This window comes from Aquila chrysaetos, chromosome 16 (assembly GCF_900496995.4).
Source record: "Aquila chrysaetos chrysaetos chromosome 16, bAquChr1.4, whole genome shotgun sequence".
NCBI classification, from domain to species: domain Eukaryota; kingdom Metazoa; phylum Chordata; class Aves; order Accipitriformes; family Accipitridae; genus Aquila; species Aquila chrysaetos.
Genome location: NC_044019.1, coordinates 23,454,770 through 23,476,041, shown reverse-complemented (window position 1 = coordinate 23,476,041; position 21,272 = coordinate 23,454,770). Strand labels below are relative to the sequence as shown.

The window sequence follows — 21,272 nt, the reverse complement described above, 5'->3', positions numbered from 1 at the left end:
AAGGTAGAGATCCAAACCTTGGTATAGCAGAAACACAGAAAGAATTTAAGCCTTCAGAAAAATGACTGGATTGAAAAAAACTGAGAATTATTTTGGTAGGGCCAAAAGCTTGCCCAGAATCAATACCTACTTTACACCTCTGTAACACAAGAAAAACTAATGAAGACAAGCAAGACCACTAAGATCCATAGTTTAAAAACAGCACATGGAGAGTAAAGAAAAGAAATATACAACTTAAATATTGAATAAAAACAGGAGAGCAAATTAATTTTAAAAATGCTCACAATTAAATATTACCTTTATATGTAAACAATACATAACTTCCAGTGGTACTGTGCCTCCAACTAACTTTATTTGTGTATATGGATTGCCCAGATGGTCCAGAGCGTAATGTATTTTGCAGTCTGGCCTGGTGAATCTATCCTTGCTCAGTTATCCCAAAAGCTGCCTCCAGAATGCAGCGAGCTGGGCTGTGCATAGAAAAGGGATGTTACACCATAAATACAAGAGAATAACACCAGGCAGTTTATTCCAACACCTTCAGTAAATCGGATAGAGCAAAACCAAAAGAGAGGACAGCCCACAGAAGTGGGGGGTTTTGTTGGTTTTTTTTGTTTGGTTGGGCTTTTTTAGCCTAGAAGTGCCAGCTCCTCTGCTGTCTAGAAGTAGCTCTGGAGATTCTCCAGCGCTATGGATTCCCCTTGAAAGAAAAGGGAGAACAGTTCCCACTGTAATGTAATAGCATAATAAAATAACAAATTAATTTTACCTTAGCGCTCTAACCCAACGATCAGCTGAAAACAGGTAACTCTACAGGAACGGAAAAGCAATTTAGGGCAAAATAACCATGAAGTAAGGTTAGGGTTTAGCCCAGCATTCACGTCAACCTGTATTCCATCTAGAAAGTTCTTGTAATAGAAGGTGCTAGACCAGGCTTTAATTCATATTGTGCATCTTCTTTCGAAGGCGGCACGGTGTTCCGCTGTAAGCGGAGAGCACAGCGCGTCTCTGCCTTACCGCACGAACGCAGGCGCCGGGCGCGAAGCCTCGAGCACCCGTCCCTCGGGCACCTTCCCCTCCCGCCCGCTCCCCAACCTGGCGTCTCCGCGGGCAGCCTGACCTCCCCGTCAGGATCCCAGCTTCTCCCGCTTTCGGATGAATCCCCCCCAAAACCGCAGGCCTTTGGCAGAACACGCCGACGGGGCGGACGCCGCGCACCTCTCCTCTGCCGGACCGCTTGCCTCCTCCCCGATACGCTGGTTTAGATTTGGGCATCGCTTAACTTTGTATGCCCTTCGGGGTAATTAGCAAGTTCCTGAGTTAGACTGAGCTAACGGACCCTCACTCATTTTAAAGAAATGGGAAGGATTAGTGCTAAAATGCAGGTGGTTCTGATTTTAAAGGTTAGTTTTCGCCTGTAAAATGTTCATTACAAGCACGGCGCGATCAAGATTTTCTACAGACGTTCTAGCACGAAATACTTTTCACTTTAAGTCAAATCAAATGATAGCCAAAGCGAAATCAGCTCACGACCAGATGGTTTATATATGACGAGCGAATACTTTGCAGGGAAGGGGTTGCAGAGAAGCACACGTAATTCAGTGACGACAGAGCCGCTGTTATTAAGAGCTGAATAGGGAACCGACCTGCAAGAACAAAGCCCGACAGCTCAAAGCCGAGCGTAGCCGCCAATTCACTTGCTGAAAAGGCAACGTCCATATCCGCCGATAGGTTATTTTATGCATTTTGGCGTATTTGACAACACGCGGCCAGCCGAGGAGTAGCAAGAGGAGCACTTTAGGTGAGAAGGCGGGCAGGGGCAGGGAGCCCCGGCGCCGTTCTCCGGCACCATCTAGCAGGGGCAAGCGCTTGCCCAGCCCGCCCCACCGCGTGGGCAACAGCTACTGCCCTCCTGGTGGCCCTTTCCCCGCGATCCTCCGGAGGAAACAACAAGAACCTTATTTTTCAAGTCACGCAGCCGATTTTTAACTTTTTTTATAAGCCACTGAAGCGCTGACCGGTATAAAATTGAAGGCAAGACATTATACTAGGAATTAAAAAAACTAAACAAAGCAGTGCTTTAAGGGTGAAATCTGCCTTTGCAGAGGACCAGCTTAAGGATTATGTAGCTTTAAATCCTACTTAAACCCTATTTTGAAGAATTATAGTGGAGCCCAAGTAATGTAAAGGAGTAAACTTAACTTCGATGATAAATTATTCCCAGAACATGCCCACGATCCTAAGCTGTTTCGCAAAATATTATTAAAGCTCCTCTGTTAGACTGAATAAAGTCCTTTTGTTTAAGTTCTTTATTAAAAAAAACTCAGTTTGATACATTACCTATCATCACCACAGAATAACCCAAACTCTCTGGGGGGAAAAAAAAAAATACACATGGAGAAATACATGGGATCGTATAAGGGAACAATTAATCATAACGTAATTGTTTGGTAATGAAGGATTTTCAGTGCAGTGCTAACAAATGATTTCTTTTTAAGTCACAGATACAAGAATATCCCTGCTGAAGACCAAGGGGATACACTCCCCATAGGTTTCGAGCTGAATTTTCTATTAGTATAAATTAACCCAATAACATTCCCGGATGCAACGTATCGATTTAAATCACGTTGCGCACGTGCCGGATACCTTATTTTGGCATGTCCTCTAAAACGACTAGGTCACTGCACAAGACTGATTTCCTCCTGTACCTGGAGCCTTGAAGGTGAATAGAAGCGTTGGGTTTGTTTTGTCATAGCATGCGATTCCTCATCGCTATCTAACGCTTTATCTGTATCGTTCTTTGTCTCTCACTCAAACGCTGCAGTGGAACAAAAATTTTATTTTTATTCATGTTCTGAAGCAGTATAAGCATTACTAATCTGTCGGTGCCTTAGTTTCTGTAGGACTGAGTTTAGATTGTCCTTTTGAAAAGCTCTTAGAGTTACAAGGCAACTGACTTAACAGGCTTTGGCAGAGTCCTTGTTACCAGAGTAACTGAGGAATCCCAGCCTTATTTTAAGTAGTTTGTATCTCGGGGGGAGGAAGGGAAGCAAACTGCTAAGTAATTAAGATTTATCATCAAGTTGAGCTATCAGATGCCAAGCTATCTTCAAAATTTGGGGCATAACCACACTAGTCATTTTGGGCCTATGTTATGCTATTTTATCCTGCCTGCCAATTTTTTTATCCTTGTCTTTTTTGCTCACTGCTCAGTCACTTCCCGTAATTTCTGTCTGGCTTGCCACGCGGAGAGGTTCAAGTTTTGTTCTGACGCACGAGGTGAATGCGAAAACGGCTGTACCTGCGAAACAAACCGAAAAGCTGCAAACGCCCGAGCACGCTGGTTCGCCCAGAGAACGGTCCTGCTTTTAACTCGCAGGAGACGGGTTGTTACGGTTCTTCTGCCAGGCTGCACCCCTCGCCAAGCCGGGCTTAACCCAAAGCTTGCCTTCGGTATTTGCAGATGGGGCGTATGCCACAGAACAAAATCCAGACAAATAAATCCTTTAGAAGCCATGAGCGTTTCTCCACCGTGGGGATGGGTTTGTTTGGAGGCAGCCAACTCATTTTTGGAACTATTTTTATGATGTCTTCTCTGTCATTAGATACTGAGAAGGGTATATAAAAGCTGAAAAATTCTTCAAGTTTTGAAATCACAACCAAGGCTAAAGGTGACAGTATGCATTTCCACCGGGGAGGAGCTGGTACCGATTCAAGACCTGACACGCGCTAACGCTGATGCTCTCCAAGGGAGCCAGGTGCTTTTCAGAGATACATTTGGTGGAGAGGACCAAACGTACCAGCCACTGATGAATCACTGCTTAGGACATACATCCACCGGCCACCATACCAAGAATGGCCTAACACCACGGTATTAATGCCTAGCAAGCCAGACAGGACATGAAAATTAACGTGAAAACTTTGGGGGGCACCTAGGATAAAGCAACAAACCTATTTGGCAATGCTTAACAGATGACAGAAACTTCAAAGACACAGCATCACTTTTCCTAAGTAACTGCAATCCATTATCATCATGGTCCAACTTTTTTTTACTTACCTAGCTGCATTCTGCTTCTCTAATTCAAATTACTCTTGCTATTTCATTTGAATATGTCCTCACATTTATCTACAGCTGTTGTACGTGGCTAAATTGCAGTGTGACCCACATCTAACGCCAGCAGCAGCTCAGACACACACATTATATACATTTAATACTTTCACAAAACAGCAAAACAAATACATTTCTCAGGCACTCCACATTTATCACGGAGATGACTGAAAAAAAGCATGGCTACTGCAGGCTCTCGGCTTCAGTAAGATGACAGTCAGGAGCCTGCCAAAAAAATAGCAAGTTTTAATACATATACCAGAGTAGGTATTTGCATCTCAAGCTATCTGCTCGTGTTGAGGAGGCTCACTGTTGTACTCCTCAGAAGGAGAAAAAAAAAAAAAATTAAAAAATTGCCCCAAATGAAATTACAGAGGAAACTGCAAAAAAGTAATATTTCATTTTCTACTGTATTTTTTTCCCCCACTTCTCAGAAACATTTATCTTACAATACCAGCCACAAAACCTGCAATTTCTTAGCAAGAGATTGAGGCTCTCTGGAGCCAAACTATTTGTTCTGTGTTTGTACGCTGCAAAACACAATAGGATCCCGATTCAAACCCGGGACTTCTAGGCGCTACTGCAATGCCAGCGCTACAATAAATCACTAACTTTTGCCTTTTACTTACAGCCACTTGAAGTAGGTGAAAGGCCTGATGACTTATTTCCCTGCTGTTAGCCATCCAGTCTCCAACACAGATTAGATTTTATTCAGACAATGCTACCGCACTGCTCCGGCAGAGAAGCGGAGCTGCGATTAGATAAGAACCAGGTACAGGTGGTTTTACTTACCTTTCGAAGTATACAACTCGAAGTCTTGGGCTGTCCAGGACGACTTCGTGGTGGTGGTGTGTTTTGGGGTGGTTTTTTTTCCCCTCTGCAGATCTATTTTCTAGATAGTCAAGGAGAAATCAGAAAGAAACATGGAAGAACGTACGTCTGAGTGCCTAGAACAGATGATACGATGGAAAAAAAATCCAGTAACTTCATACAAAATACTGGGGAACTCTTAGATAGCCACGTTTGCCTTCTATGCTATCAAATCAGATTAACCAGCCAGGAAAATATACTATTTAAAAAAAACTGGTGAAAAGCTGGGTGGGGGGAGTGGGGGGCTGGAAATTTACGCTAGAGGGAGAAAACGACTGTTTAAGTATCACCATTTCTCAACAGGACACATCATTTCAGTGTAAGGTTTTGTAAGACGGAACGTGGATGCCCAGCAATATTGGAACGTATCCATCTCACTCCAGCTTTTGTATTAACACAAGCCTTTCTATATAGGCAAGATTTAGCAATACATCAAACTATACAATTAAACAGATACAAAGGTCATATAGGCATCTGAGGATTGTTCAGTTTGGAATTAATCGATCCAGTTTCCCAAGTCTTGCAATGTGCGACACGGCTCCTTCATTTTTCTTTGAGAAGTGGGGAAGAAATGATTAGCATGTGTCTGAGCAGAAGACTATTTTAAGCCTTTTAAGCCCTTGTTACCAACAAAATACCCAATTTACTTAAGAAAACCAAACAACCAAAAACCCCAACAAACAAAGGTGAGGGATACAAAGTGCTTGTTTCACTTTTCATGTTTTGCCACTCTAGACCCAAGATGGGTCTCTAAACCAACAAGAAATAGTAGCACAGCAAGACTTCAAATTCAATGCTAACTTATTTAAAAAGACTTCCCTGGAACATTTTTTGCAGTTTTCTTGGGTTTTTTATGATTAGAACTAGCTAGCAATTTTATCCCGAGGCACACTTCTGAATTTCAGATGTCTTTTGCTGAGCGTGCCGTCTTAACCTCAGACTCTCCAGGCAAAGGACAACTTCCCTATAAAGTGAGCACTGCAACCCAGGCTGTTCTCTAAAACCAGCTTCTAATCAGGATTTTGCAAGACAAAGAATCACAGAAACCCAGACTGCGCTGCATCTTGGGCTTCCCTGTAATTCCAGTCAGTTTGTCTACCTACCATGGTCTCGCCCTTTCCTTGCACCAATGCGATTCCTCTGACCATGCACTTTGCTTTTTGAGTTCACTTACGTCAATGGAAACAGACTCAAAAAACCCGACAACACAATTCATTGCTTTCTGCTAGCTCACTGAACTGAAACGGCTCTGTACGCGGTCAAAAACCAGCAACTGCCAGTACAAGCAAGTACTCACAGTTGAGGACAAGAGGGTGACAGGAGCCCCAAGTTTCATCACTTTATGCCAATATGTAGGCAGCCTCAGATACATAGAAGGTTTGCTTTTTCAAATTAGCATTTTTGGTTTTAAATTCAGATGAAAACATGTTTTTGCATCCAGCACCAGCCTCCAGAAGAAATGATCAGAAGAGAACAAATTACTTTTACTGCAAAACACTGAAGTTGCTTCTTTTATTTAGTTTAAGTTTGGTTCTGCTCAGTCCATGCATGTTTATGGTGGGATACTGGCTCGGACAAAATACTTTTCCAGCTTGTCTGGATACTGACTGCTAGATCACAGTTGAAATCAGAACTCAGAAATAAAGCATGTTCCACGAACTTTTTCAGTTGTTTTAAGATCAGTTAAGCCTGTAATTGCAATGAAAAACATGAGGTAGATAAACTAGCGCTTTTTAAGTTATGAAATTACATTAACTTCCATCAGTCTTTGGTTCAGTGTTAGAAGCCTTATGTTGAAATTCACAGTTGATCTCCATAAATTTGAACCATATTTAGCAGAACAGAGATAGCCACGGTAAGCCAGAGCATGGAATTTATTTGATTTTAAAATAAAATTGAAAATGTGTTTTTGTTTCCAGTTCATGTGTTATCAATCCTCTACATCAAGTAAAAATATTCACATAAACATTTTCGCATCTATTTTCAATTCACAGTCCAGCCTACCTACACTAAACAAGTCTTTTTACATTCAGAATTGAGGCATTTTCTCCTACCTTTATCTCAGTTCTTAACTCCAGGCACATTTTTCTGAAGAGCTAACAACCTTACAAGGTCTTTAAACACAGAATTACAGAAATTCAACATCTCATTACTTGAGATACGTGCTTCAAACAATTAAAAGATAATATCTGACTCAGAATAATATGCATCATTTGAGTTCATGCAGCTGAGACTAAGGAGGTCTCAAAAATGCAGCAGGTCCAAGGTGTTACAGATACTTCACAGGATTCTGATTTTCTTTGCCAACAAATCACAAAACATTGGGTAGAGAAAGAAAGATCCGTAAGCAATCGGGAGAACAAACTAATAATAGATTTAAAGCTTTTCTCCTTGGATGCCCACACACATGCAGGTTGTTTATGTCATGTCCTAGAGATTATAAACACCCAATTACAGCAGTCTGAAAACAGCACTCAGAATGGAGAGTCAGAAGGAAAACGCGCAAACACAACACACATGAAATTTAACTTTTATTTTTCTGTTGATAAAACCCAAAGATCCCTCACAGCAGCAATAGATGCAGAAGTTATCTGCAGAAGTGATACCTCTTCTTAATCTGTTTGCATATCCAAGTATGCCAAGTGTGTAGGGACTGCATATTAACACAGTACAGGCACTGCTCAGTAGTAACAGAGATCAAGTTTCTTGGCATACTTTAATCCATCCTTTCCTTAATATTATAGGGTTTTCATAGTATTAAAGATGACTGTTAATGAGTTGTCTGTTTATTGGATTTTTTTGTTGTTGTTGCAATTTAAAAACTTTTTATTAAATTCTACACGTACAGTTCATATGCCCAAATACACCTCCCCACATTTTGTTGTAGTGGACAAACTGTATCCAAATGCTACAATTCAGAATGAAAACGCTACTGCATTTAGCAGCTCTAGCTGCACTAGAGTAAATATTTCCATAGAGTACCAAAACACACCTCTTTGTTCAGTAACACAAGGGATACAGGTTTTAAAACGCACATTTCTATCTTGTATCCATACCTTTCTTTAATATATATATTTTTTTATATAGCTCTAAAACAAATCTCTACTATTTTACAATTAAATTAAAACACATCCACAATTGGTCTAACTAGTGATTTTGGTCTCAATACTTTAAACATTAGTTGTTCCATAAAAATATACAATTCAACATGGTTGTATCAGTAACACGAGGCCTTTTGAAAGAGGCCTATGACACATAATCAACCATGCAATTCAGTGCTCAATGTCATCTAACTGATAAATATTTATACTGCATTTTCAAACTATCAGTATCTTTAAAATCCAAATTTCTCTTTGCAGGCTTACCATGCTTACAAACATGCAGAAAGCAATCACATTTCTCACTTGCCTGTAGCAATCACATTTTTTCTTTTCCAATAGATCAACTGACAAAGCACAAACTTCGTGCTGTCATTTTTAGGTCGCTAACCTTTTCCTTTCTTTCACGTACTGAATTATTTCACAATGGATCATACTGCTCCATGTGAAGACCAGGGATTAGCTACATAGTAAGAACTGCACTTTTCAGTTTAAGCTTCTAAGAATCAAATTACTAACAGTCAATTAGGATGCACTCATAGCTGCCATACAAGTGAACAGACACCCAGTAGACAAACAAGTTAATTCTAGATATATACCAAAAGGTGAAGCTTAAAAACAAAACAAAACAAACCCCAAAACCTAAACTACACAAGTACAGCCTCAAACCTGGTAGATCCCAAGAAGTGGACCTCTGTCCAGAAATTTTCTGCAAAAAGGCACACAAAAACCGTGCCACCATCAACCATGCTTGAGATAAGACATTAATCGCTTGTAGCTGGAGATTTCCTTATTACCACCACAGCACCATTCCACAAAGTTTTATAGCAATCGTGATGTAGTACTTCTGTAGTATAAACAAGAATCCTCCAAGTCAGAAGCAGTCAGTAATAAAACCCCAGACAAGTTCACGTCACGGTAACCTGGCATATAAGCCTCAGAATATTTTACTCTTATAAACGTAATAATCAATAATTTAGGTAATAACTATTCCAAGACCAGTACAGTCAGTCTGTAGATAAGACTACAATAGAACATATTAAAAACACAAGAGAGGTATGACAATTAAGATGAGTATTTCTTTTAAACAGCAGAAAGTCAGGGAAACATCTGGAATTCTTTTGCACTGCATTAATATATCTTCTGTTTCTGAATATAAAAATACATCTAGAGAGTCAATCCAGAACTGCATACACAATTACATGTTTCCCCTTAACTGCTTTAAAATTAGTACAAAACAATATAAGTTACAAGAATGATTGCTGCAAATTTGTAGATGTTGGCTATTACAAAATCATTGCATGAGAACACCAACCGTAAATTATTTACAGGCGAGGTAATACAATTTCCAGAGTAACGAATTACAATTTAGCAGAAGTGTAAAAATAACGTACTCACCAAAACATTACAAAATCTGGTATCGTTATAAGGTACACAGTAGATCATGATTAGGTTTTGTAGTTGATATACAACATATTCTTAAGAAAAGTGCCAAAATACTGCTACATAAGAATCTTTTTTTCCAAAATCATTCAGCAAAAAAACCTGCAGATTCTAAGTTAAGTAAAGCCAAAAAAAACAGGGAAAAAGGGATGCCAATTGTACGAGTCTGTCTTATTAAATGCCTTTGAAAAATGTGTAAATTCACTTTAATGCTTAAAGGTCTGACATGAAAGACGTATTAAAAAAAAATCAATAGAAATATCAATATACACGCTTTTTCAGGGTATCTTAGGCCATTTTAAAAGTACACATTCATCTTAAACTGTGAAACACATGGAGACTGAAAACATTCTAAAAATGGCTGAACTGCCGAGGGTTGCTGTGATCAGTGGCACAAAGTCCTGCTGGATGCCAGTCGCTAGTGATGCACCCCAGGGGTCTGTACTGGGGTCTATACTGTTTAACATTTTAATTAACGACCCAGGTGACAGGACAGAGCAGCGTCTCAGCGAGCCATTCAAAGGGACCTCGGCAGGCTGGAGAAACAGGCAAACAAGAATCTCAAAGTTCAGCAAAGGAAAGTGCAAAGTCCTACACCTGGGGAGGAATAACCCCACGCACCAGTACAGGCTGGGGGGCTGACCAACTGCAAAGCAGCCTTGCAGAGAACGATACCAAGCTGACCGCGAGCCACCGTGTGCCCTCGCGGCAAAGCAGCCCAGCAGTCTCCTGGTCTGCGTCAGGAAGAGCACTGCCAGCAAGCTGAGGGAGGTGCTTCTTCCCCTCTGCTCAGCCCTGGCGAGACACAACTCAAGTGCTGGGTCCAGTTTTGGGCTCCCCAGTTCAATACAGACACGGGCATACAAAAGTGAGTCCAGTGAAGGGCCACAAAGGTGATTAGGTGATTGGAGCGTCTGACAGACACGGAGAAGCTGACAGAACTGGGATTGTCTAGCCTGGAGAAGAGAAGGCTCAGGGGTGATCTTACCAACATCTAAATGCCCGATGGGGAAGAGTAAAAAAAAAAAAAAAAGAGCCAGACTCTTCTCAGTAGCATCCAGTGACTGGACAAGAGGCAACGGGCACAAATGGAAATACAGGAAGCTCCACTTAAACATAGGAACAGACCTTAGTAGCGTGATGGAGATCAAAATACTAGAACAGGTTGCCCATGGACCTTCTGGAGTCTCCATCCTTGGAGATGCTTAAAAACTCAGCCTGTCACAGTCCTGAGCAACCTGCTCTAGCTAACCCTCCTCTGAGCAGGGGGGTTGGACTACATGATCTCCAGGAGTCCCTCTAACCTCAATCATTCTCTGATTCTATGAAAAGGACAGGGCTTTTGTAGCCCAGGCATTGGATCAACTGAGTCACAAAGCAAACTATAAAATGTAAATGAAATATATTTTCTCTAAGTTATTGCATACAACGTTAATTTTGCTGCCTGCGTTTTGCCGATCTCATTTTTTCAAATCTCGACTCCATTTCTTCCAGGACCTTTGGCGTGTATCGCACAACTAATTTAACCTTCCCTTGAGCTGCCTTCAGCAGTTCTACTGCTTTTTCATGGTGTTCACCTTCGACACTCTGCAAAGCATAAACCATTAAGTATAGTATTAGTAAAGACACACACTGAAAACAGACTTTTTTTCATTTTTTTGTACAACTTCTATATAATCAAATATTGAAGTATTCTAGTTTGAAGACTGCACAAGGAAAACGTCACCCAAGTTCAGGATTTATTCTTCAGCAAATGAGTAAGAGGTGATGATAAATATACTAATTAGTATTAACAAAAGACTAGTGCAAAACTTTTGGTTAGGTTTATGCTGAACAATTAAATTCTGTATTTACATACGGTAAGTGAAATAAAGATAACATTAGGCAATTAGGAAATTACACTTCAAAATCAACAACTTCAGGAGGATACTTATTTAAAATTCAAGATCGTTTTTCTTCTTTTGGCATGCATTTTAAATTCAGTAGTCACCCTCAATTTGCCTAATAAATTGCCACAGACAACTGCAAGATAGCTGCCTTCTTGATGTTACCCTGCGTTACGACAAGGCAAAACGGTGCATACTGGGCACCTGCAATAGAGCAGCTAACATGCAGTGTGTTGCTTATCTTAGTGCTCCACATGTCTCTCAGTAAATGCAAGGTATTCAAGTTAATTTCCGCTAAATCGATTAAGAATAGCCTAATCCAACTCAGTAAGAACAGAATAAAAATACTTTCCTAAAACAACTCTCAATTTATTAGGGTTATATTAGATTCATCTAATTACAAATGTCAAGCAACAGTTCTCAACAACTGAATCCAAATATACATTCCTGGACAGCAAACATTTTAATCAGCAAAACTTATTTCTCCCAAACTTATTAAACACAATGATGGGACTACCCCAAGCCTACCTCCCACTGGTGCTATTAGAAGCTAGAAGGCAGGTGATGTACCTGTTGATTGGAGGGTTTCCCCGTTACTATAAAGTTACTTACAGAAAGAAAGACAACAGTTAAAAAAACCCAAGTTATTTCTCTTCTATCAGACTTAGACAACACATACATTTGAATGTTTTCATTTTTGTTATTCAAGTGGATGTGTAGGCTGTTCTGTTTTAATAAAAGGTTTGTAAAATTCTACGTTTAATTATATCAAAACACCTAAAATTCTGGAGTACACTCAAAATCTCCCAGCTGAAAAATATAAACTTGTTTTAAGGCACATTCACTGCAGTCTTGGAAGTGGCAATTTTTTTTTTTTTTAAATTATTAAATTAGAAATTACAGTTACAAGAAAATGCCTGTTGTATGTATTAAGATGACAGGATTCCATCTGTAAACATCAGAAGATGACGATTCTTCTGAGACCATGTTAGCATTCTCAGCAGTATTTTATGCACTCGCTGTATTCTTACAATGGCTATATAGAGTTATACATGTGCACGCGCACACATGCAGTCATTGTTAGCTGTACGAACTATCTGATGATCAGGTTCAGTTTTGGGTGGAGTGGTGGTTTTGTTTTCTTTAGGAGGGTCTGTGGGTGAGGAAGGCCTCATCTGAAGACAGTTCTACACCTGTCCCTCAACGCTTCAAAATAACAGGAAGGCTAGGCCGAGGACAATTGTGTCACTACAGCCATGATTTCTCTTACACCTCCTGAAAAGGACAGTTGGACTCCCAGGTAATAGTCAGGAGCCAAGTATGTCAGAGATCTGTGCTAGCAGGGACTTCCAGGAGCACAGACACCCAGTAAGTCTCTATTCCTTTCATGTGTCAAAAAAACCCACTCGGGTTAAAGAGCACAGGATTTAGTTTGACCCTCAGTCTTAAAATAAAATTGCATTTGCAGATGTAATGATGACAACATTAATTTTAAGCTAGCATACAGCTTCTCTGTGAATAAAAGCAAGGTTTTGAGAGATATTCGCATGCATTTGACTAGCAGCTGCCTTAAGTCAAAGCCTGTCCATAGCCACCTCTTTCCAGCCACCCTGTGTTTTGCTTTTTGTATTGTAACTCTTCAGAGAAGGATACTTATTAAAAATAAATATCCACAACAGCACTTTAGACATATACTCCTTTAAAATACGCTAAAAAGGCTCAGTTTTTGAAGCTCAGTACACTTAAGTGGAAGGAAAAAAAACCCCCACGTAACTGAAGATAACACCACCTTGTAGTTCCATCTTATTACAGCTTTCATTACGCAGTAGCATTTTTATTGGGATAATGAGGTTCTGGTCAGTCTAACGCAACATAGCATAATTTACTACTTACCTTAGAAAGTGCACAAAATTATATTAATTAAAATCTGCATCATGAAACTTGGATGAAAGAGGAAGCCATAACGGCAGTTACCATTTCACAAAACAACACTTTCACTGAATTTATACAACCCCTCAGAATCTGAAATACTGACATAAATAGTTCCCAGTTGAGATAGATAACCAAAGCATAATCCTAGAACTTGCAATGCACACAACTCTATAGAAACCTAAGCAAGTTGTTCTTGCAAGGACAAAAAGAAACTATTTTGCCAAGATTAAAAGATGATATTGAGCTTGTGCCATGTATATTCTCTGTATGCCCCCACGTGGAAACAAGCAGTTACTGCTACATAAAGTGAAAACCAATTCCTACCACTCCGTTTACGGAAAGCAGCTGGTCTCCACGTTTCAGGCCTCCATGTCTATCAGCTATACCGCCAGGGATAATTCGAGAGATATAGATTGGAGAATTTTGTTCTTTGCCTCCCATAATGTTGAATCCAAGACCTTCCTCGGTTTTGGGTAGTTCAACCACTCTGGGATGGGAATGACCTTCACTAGCAGCAAATGCAGCCACAGTGGCCTGTAAGAAACAAGATTTTCCTATTTATAAGAAATTAAATATAGACCCCTTAGCTAGACACAATGAGCAGGCTGAAAAAGTATTTTTATCTCAAAGTACTTAAAATATTAAGACAAATGAGATTAATTCCCTAGATACCAACACTAGCATGAAAAATTTAGAACTCCAAGAATAAAATTAAGATGGAAGAAACTTAAAAATAATGACTCTTGTGTTATACCTTTTAATAACCCATTAAGCTTATCCATTTTATCAGACATCTAGATAATATCCTTCTGAATTTTAAATAATCTTCTTCTGCTTCCAAAGTAACAAACTACTGTACTTTACACAAGTTATAGTTTGGCTTTTACCTTCGCTGTTGCATTAGCTCTAACTTCTGGGCTACTGCTGATATCCACAGTTTCGTATACATGTTCATATACCTTTAGAGACAAAACAGTTTAAGTATGGGGAAAACAGATATTTATCTGCTTAGATAATGTAACAAAATATCAGGTGCAACTCAAAAATGTATAAATTAAAAAGTACACACCTTGAATAAGAAGTTACTCCCTGATTCACTACAAGGTGTCAAGTGACACTACCATACTATGAAAAAACAACTCTCTCAGCATCTTTATTGTTTAGTTAGTCCACGCATATCTAGGTCTCATCTCAAATCTTCCCTCCTTCCCCAACCTTCAAGACCTCATCATGAATTTAGAAATGCTTATGGCTAGTCCAACACACCTGACGGGAGACATGGATAACTACCTTCTCTTGTTTGATTAAAGCTGGAACCCTTCAATAAGGATGCATGCAAAATCACTTCAGGACAGCTATTCAAAGCTCTCCCAACAACCCAGCCCTCCTCGCAAAACCCCGTATTTTCCTTCAAATGATGCAACTGACCGAGTATCCTAAGAAAAAAAAAGGGTATCGAAAACACAGAGGCAGTAAGAATACTAACACTAAGGAAGTGCTTACACCGAGAGCTAACCCACATCCCCACATCTACCTGCCAATCATTTGGACTTGCTAAGCAATAAACACACTGTCCTCGATGGGATGAAAACATTAAGATGACACCTATGTCTACAAACAGATCTTTTGAAACACTCCAGGTGTTATTGTCAGTGGTAGCACCAACAGCAATAGCAGGGCACACTTGATCACCTAAAAATCTCCAAAAGAGCATCTAGAATGAAGACGAGGTGGCGCAAGACCCCACCTCAAGGTGATGCACAAGCTGACATGGATTTGGCTTAAAAGAAACAGAAGCAATTGGTACTTTGTCCGTTCTTACACTCCAAGAGGATAACAGCCTGCCAGCTGCCAGTAAAGGATAGACTCTCAAAATAACCTCTAAAAAGTGACTTGCTCCTGAGCCATTACTTAATACACCTATGCTATCCCAAATTATTTTCTTTTGAACTTTTAAAAATAAGTCTTGTTCTATGAAGCTCTGTTAAGTCAATTCAGCTTTTAGAAAGAACAAAATCAGATTTTTGCACTGAATACAAAAAGGAAAGAGTAAAGCATACCGTTTTTTAACTCAAAGTAACTGCTTACGTCAAGTTAACTTACCTCCCTTACAGCATTACAGAATTCGCTTTGAAGGACCCTTTGCAAAGCCTGTAGCTTTTGTGGTGGCACTTCTCCACTTCTCTGTAATTTTTCCAGCAACTCAATTGCTCTGCAGATGTCTACAGAAAAATAAAGCACTAGTAATGAGGAATGCCTGAGGAAATTCAACAGTTTTTATTTTTTGTTTTGTGTTTTAGGGGTTTTTTTGGTTTAAATTAAGTTAAAGGAGCAGCGTGCGTGTGCGCGCACACTTGTATACACCTTAAAACTACATATTAGTTTTATTTCTCCTATAAAACTACATATCTACAAAATGTTACAATAAAACATCTTGTTTTCCCACTATTTTTAAGTTAATCACAGCAATCCAACCCTGTAACATATCTGGAGGTATCACTGCCATATGTGTATTTTAAATACAATCTGATTTTCCCCTGAAATTTAAATCTTGCTGAAATATTCATTGATATATACACTATCAACATTTCATATGCATAACTTCATAATTTATCTACTGTACAGATAACATTTTGTTAAAACCAGGTAGAATATTGTCAAATATGCTAATATTCCTTTCGTATTGGAAAAAATTAGTTCAGCAAGAGGACACTCAATGCTTTCCCTACAGCAGGGCTGAGAACTATCTGGCCTATTTTTTTTCCCAAAGTGCTCAGAAAAACAACCAAACTCCTTTTGATATTCTCAGCTGAGAGAGAATATCTCTGTAGTCTAGAATCCTCAACCCCAAACTTCTTTGTTCCAGTTCCCAGAATTTTTTTCCTAAGAATTCACGTTGTCCATATTCTCATAAATGCAGGTGCTGCTTTGTGAAACTGAACTCCCTGTGAAGGATTTGATTCCAGACAAGACGACTCAAGACAGGCATCAAACGTGACATCAAATGCTACGTGACATGCTTCTGGCAGCTCTACAAGAGTAGAATACATTCATATCCCTCACTTGTATTTCCAAAGTGTTACATTAGTAATGATTCTGAATCACTGAAGTCCTTGAACAGAAGTAGAACAGTCTCTCAGAAAAAGAGATAGAAAGGATTACCTTCGTTATCACAAAGGCAAAGAAGCAGTGATTAATCTACTATATAAATAACAAACAGATTATTTTAGAAAAGGATGAAGCCTGGGACACTGCTATATCCCAAATGCGTTGCTTCCTTTTTTCTGTAATTAACCTTTAGGCAATCATTTTCCATGTGAACGCACGTCCACTCAATGGCATCACGTCAGCACAGAAAATGTGCAACAGCCACAAACTTCCCCTAAATGCCAAGTGTGAGAAGAGAGAATTTACCTAACAGGATGAAAAGACAGTGGGGTATATGTTCTGAAATTAAGGTGAAGTGCACTGGCAAGAGACAACCCACAGTGAATTATCAGTCAGACACATCTTACCAACTACTACACTGAGATCAATTAAACAAGGTACAAATTAACCTCACAGACTGGTCACCCATGGACTGGAAAAAAATCCTTCATGGAAGAACATCCAAGTATTATCAATACAGCCACAAGATACACATTATCTCAGATGAAAGTTAAGGTTTCTATGTGCCATGAGAACTTGGCATTTTTTGGCAAGCATTTCCAAGCTTTACAAGCATCAGTTATCTAAAGCAAAGAAATATCAAAACCTAGATTTTAGCTATCGCTAATTCCAAGTCTACAGAGACCTCATTCCACAGCATGCATATTTGCTATTTGTACAATTACAACATGAAAAAAATGGTTCTAAAGCTTTTAATTTTCTAACACGCATTTTGTATTTAACGTACAAAATAGTTGGTGAAATTAAAGATATTCTAGATGTGATTGTTTATTAATCTTTCAATCTTTTTAGGATGCAAAATCACCAACATTCTTAGTAATCATTGTGTTCAGCAACAACAGTACAAATTGTCTTAATTTCATGAAGTCTCGCACTGAACAGCTTGAAGTAGAATGATCAACCACAGCAATAGCAGCACTTCCAATCCTGCAACACTCCATATATTCATGAAAAAGTCTAGTAAGTATGTAAATTACAATACAGCTATCATTTAAACAGTCATTTGTCTGCAAACATCTGCAAGTATTTCATGCGCATAGAAAGTACAGTTCTACGCAGCCATTCTCGAGTCTGTGGTCCATGAACCACGTTAAGCTGTAAGGTGCATGAACTTGTTATCCAACAGCTTGACTAGGACACTGCAGGAAATTTTAAAGGGTGATAGCAATCTACTGATCCAAAGAGTAGCTGCAGAAATGAAGACTCCAGAACTCCATTTGTTAATTTCTCTTCTTCTTTTGATCTCCACGTTTAATCAATAAACTAGATATATTTCCTACCTGGATCTCCTAACAGACAAAATGTTTAACTACGTAGCATTTTATACCCTAAGGTAAAATTGGCTAGCTTGGGAACCAGCTGTGTCTTTCATAAAGCGTAGACTAAGAGCACAGAATCAGCTTGTCAAAAAGCGACTGGGATACACGGAACTGGATTCCTTTTAGATGAAACTAAAGCAGAATATGTACTTTAATAAAAAAGGGCTTTGAGATCAAAGGACCAAGCTGCTGCTGTAAAGTAAAAACCCAAAGCAGACACACACAGCATGAAAGTTGGGTCCTCAGCACTCTACAGATCTCCGTTTCTCACACCGCACCTCTTGCTCAGGCAGATACAGGCAATGGATCCCATTACCAGGACCCTTTTTCCCCAGCAGTTGTTTTGGTTTACCCTGTTGACAGGAACCCATTATACCAGTCTGAAAGTGAAATGAGCATAACTTTCTCCTACAGAACTGCATTAGGCACTATTAGTCAAAAGCTGAAGATTCAACCTGACCCAGCAATACTGCTCTGGAAAGGAACTAGTTTGGCTAGAAGCAAGTGGCAGAACACACCTTCTTTCATTTTCAAGAGAAGATTGTTGACTGCTCTGCTGCTGCAGTTTGCTTCCTCCTGAACCACTGCTCAGGACATGATCAGCTGAAAGCTGTCTTCCTCACAATATTAACACTACAGTTTAGCCAACTGTTCAGGACCAGAGACCGAAGTGAACACTACAGAATTGTTTCAGTGATGGATTTCAACAAGGATTGATGTAGAAATAACTCCAGAGGGAAGCGATTAAAAAAAAAAAAAACCACCCACAAAACTCATTGTAAAAGGGAATCTACACATAACTAAAAAATGGGATTTTTTTTTAACCTTTTCATCCTTTTAACATCAGTTGCCTGTTCTTCACAAATCATTTTTTGTGATCACAGGATACTAGACCGAACTCCTGAAAAAAAAGATATATGTAAACTAAAAGAATGTGGAAAAAAAGCCAGAAAGATGCCACCACTCCAAGCATATGTGTGAACAAAACACAGAAAGAGGAAAAATGCAGCGTCCTCATAGATACTCCTGATTAACCACCTCCACTGCTTATGTTCAAATAGTCTGGATTCCTAAGGTGTACATAGAGTTATCACACATCACCACCAAACCATAACAACTTCGAAATGTTAAATGTAGTTTCATCCCTGCCCTCCAGCAAATTTGGGTGGTGGTGTTTGCAATGCAGCTTGGAGAAGAGAACAGACGGGGAGAATTTTCAATTGCCCTGATGGTAAGCATATGGTAACCATTTTACATCAGCTCGTTTTCTACACTATTCTCTCTTTTCTTATGCTATATGCCGACAACATTAGTGATGTTCACTTTCAAGGTGATGATGATTCATCATCAGGTTATCTGCAGTCGACCTCATACAATTAACAGAAGTTATTTATTTCTGTAAATAAAGCTCCTGCTTTTGGAAGTCCATTATACTGTGCTCCCTTTTTCTTCTTTTCTTGAAAAGACCAATATGCCAGAAGACTAAATAGCTCCTTTGTTCCACTGAACCCTAACTAACTCTGCAGATTTGTTTGTTTTCATGGATACAGCATAGTGGCAAGGTAATGAGGTGGAGAAGGACGCTGCCTAAGGTTTAACTCCGCAGGCCTACCAAGAGCAACTAATCCACTGCCAAAGCAGCTGCCCTAATTAACAAGCTTTGGAGCAGGGAGGGTAGATGAGCTGTGGAGTGGGAAGCAAAGTCCTTACATAAGTTGCTATTTACAGGCCTTCTCTCACACAAGTGGTTCACTTGTGGAATGGGAAGGAGGCTTAGGCAAATAGAAAAAACTGAATTCTGTGGTAGGCAACACGTGATAGTACCAAACACAATAAAGTGGGTATATACAGCGTATTATACATCTACAAAAAAGCACCTAGCACTGTGAGCAAAGGCGGTGGTCCCAATGGGAACAGCAGCGTGAAAACAGTCAGTTCATCCAGTCACCTACACTCCACTAAATTGCTTTCCTTTTTAAAAAATAGGATTTCTCATTCTCAGTATTCTTTTCCCATTTAAATTCCATTTTCTGATCCGTATTTTCCTAAATACGCAATAATAAACCAATCATATGTATTGTTATACAAGCATGTGTTCACTGAGCTACTGTGGACCTTGCACAGTTCTGAAGAACCATCCTGAAGGAAGTATATCATTGTTTCTTAAAATCCCTGGATAAAAGACACAAATGTACTACAGAAAAAATACCCAACTAGGTTTTGTATTTTCTCTGTTTCCCTACTAATTCTAGTAACACTGCACAGTATTAACAACATAAATTAAGACAGTAACTGGAAAATCAGGACGAAAACACAAATGTGAGAGGGTAATAGAGTTGAGCAGAACCACAAACAAGCGCAGAGGGACCCCTGCACGTGTCAGTTGTCTTCTATAAAAACAAGTAAATTATTATTGCTAAGACACAGCCTAAGAGACTGCACTTAAAGCTAAGAATTCAGCTGTGTTCAAGAGCAAGTTTTCCCAGGAGAGAAACAGAAACAAGGAGTTAGCAGGTGGAGTAAAGAGCTGGCAGAAGCGTTGGCCCTAGCAAAGGCACAGCGGGCGCATCCACAGAAGGAGCGCATCCACGGAAACCCAGCCACAAACCGAAACGCGTGACAAATCTCGCATCAAGGAAAGCCGAAGAAGCGAGTCCCACCCACGCACTGAAAGAATCGGAAGCGGCGGAGAACGCTTTCAAAGCAGCTACCGCCCGGCTGCTCTCCGGCTGTCCCCGGGGGAGAGGAGCCGCCCGGTGCCCCGCGGCGGCCCGGAGAGGGCAGTACCGCCATCGCTGCCCGCCCTCGCCCCCTCCGCGGCCGCGCCACGGCGGTCCGCCGCTCCCCGAGGCCTCGGGCCGCGGAGGAGGCGGCGGCGGGGAGGAGGGGACGACGACGACGACGAGCCGTCCCAAGGGCTCGGGCCAGACCCCCGGCAACGCGCCCCAGGGCCGGGCCCGGGCGGCAGCTCCACCGCCCCAGCTCGCCCGCAGCGGAAAGCGGCGAGGAGCGCCGGTCCCTCGGCCGCAGCCGCGCCTCACCTCGCTCCAGCCGCACCGGCTCGCCCAGCGCCGCCATCTTCTCCTCGCTGCGGCCCGCACGGGAAGTGACGCAGCGCTGCCGGAAGGGCCGCGGGGTGGGGGCGGGCGGTGCCGGGGCCGACATGGCGGCCGCGGTCGCGACAGCGGCTTTAATCACGGTAGAAGCGTGCGGCTGCCTTGCGAGCGGCGTAGGAGCCATTGCAGTGTTCCCCTCGGGTGCGCAAAGGAGCGTGGGCCGCGCAGAGCAGCAGCGGGTCCCTGCGGAGGCTGGCAGCTGCCTGCCCGCCCCTCACTGCAAAGGGCCGCGGTTCCTCCTGGCTGTGTGCTTCCCAGCTGCCAGCCAGAACTGTGGCAAGTTCACTAGAAAATGTCCACTCTTTTTCTTTTTCCCACCCCTTAACGTGACC

The 21,272-nt window shown here is 40.9% G+C and overlaps 1 protein-coding gene across 1 annotated transcript; it reads right to left on the bottom strand.

Moving 5' to 3' along the window:
• Positions 1–7,496: 7,496 nt before the first annotated feature.
• LIN7C (lin-7 homolog C, crumbs cell polarity complex component) lies at positions 7,497–20,960 on the bottom strand. The gene is made up of 5 exons (XM_030039198.2): positions 20,866–20,960; positions 15,441–15,559; positions 14,225–14,296; positions 13,662–13,871; positions 7,497–11,106 (listed from the first exon to the last, which is right to left on the bottom strand). The coding sequence occupies exons 1-5, from the start codon at positions 20,900–20,902 to the stop codon at positions 10,951–10,953; spliced, it is 594 nt and encodes a 197-aa protein (XP_029895058.1). The 5' UTR covers positions 20,903–20,960; the 3' UTR covers positions 7,497–10,950.
• Positions 20,961–21,272: the final 312 nt, after the last annotated feature.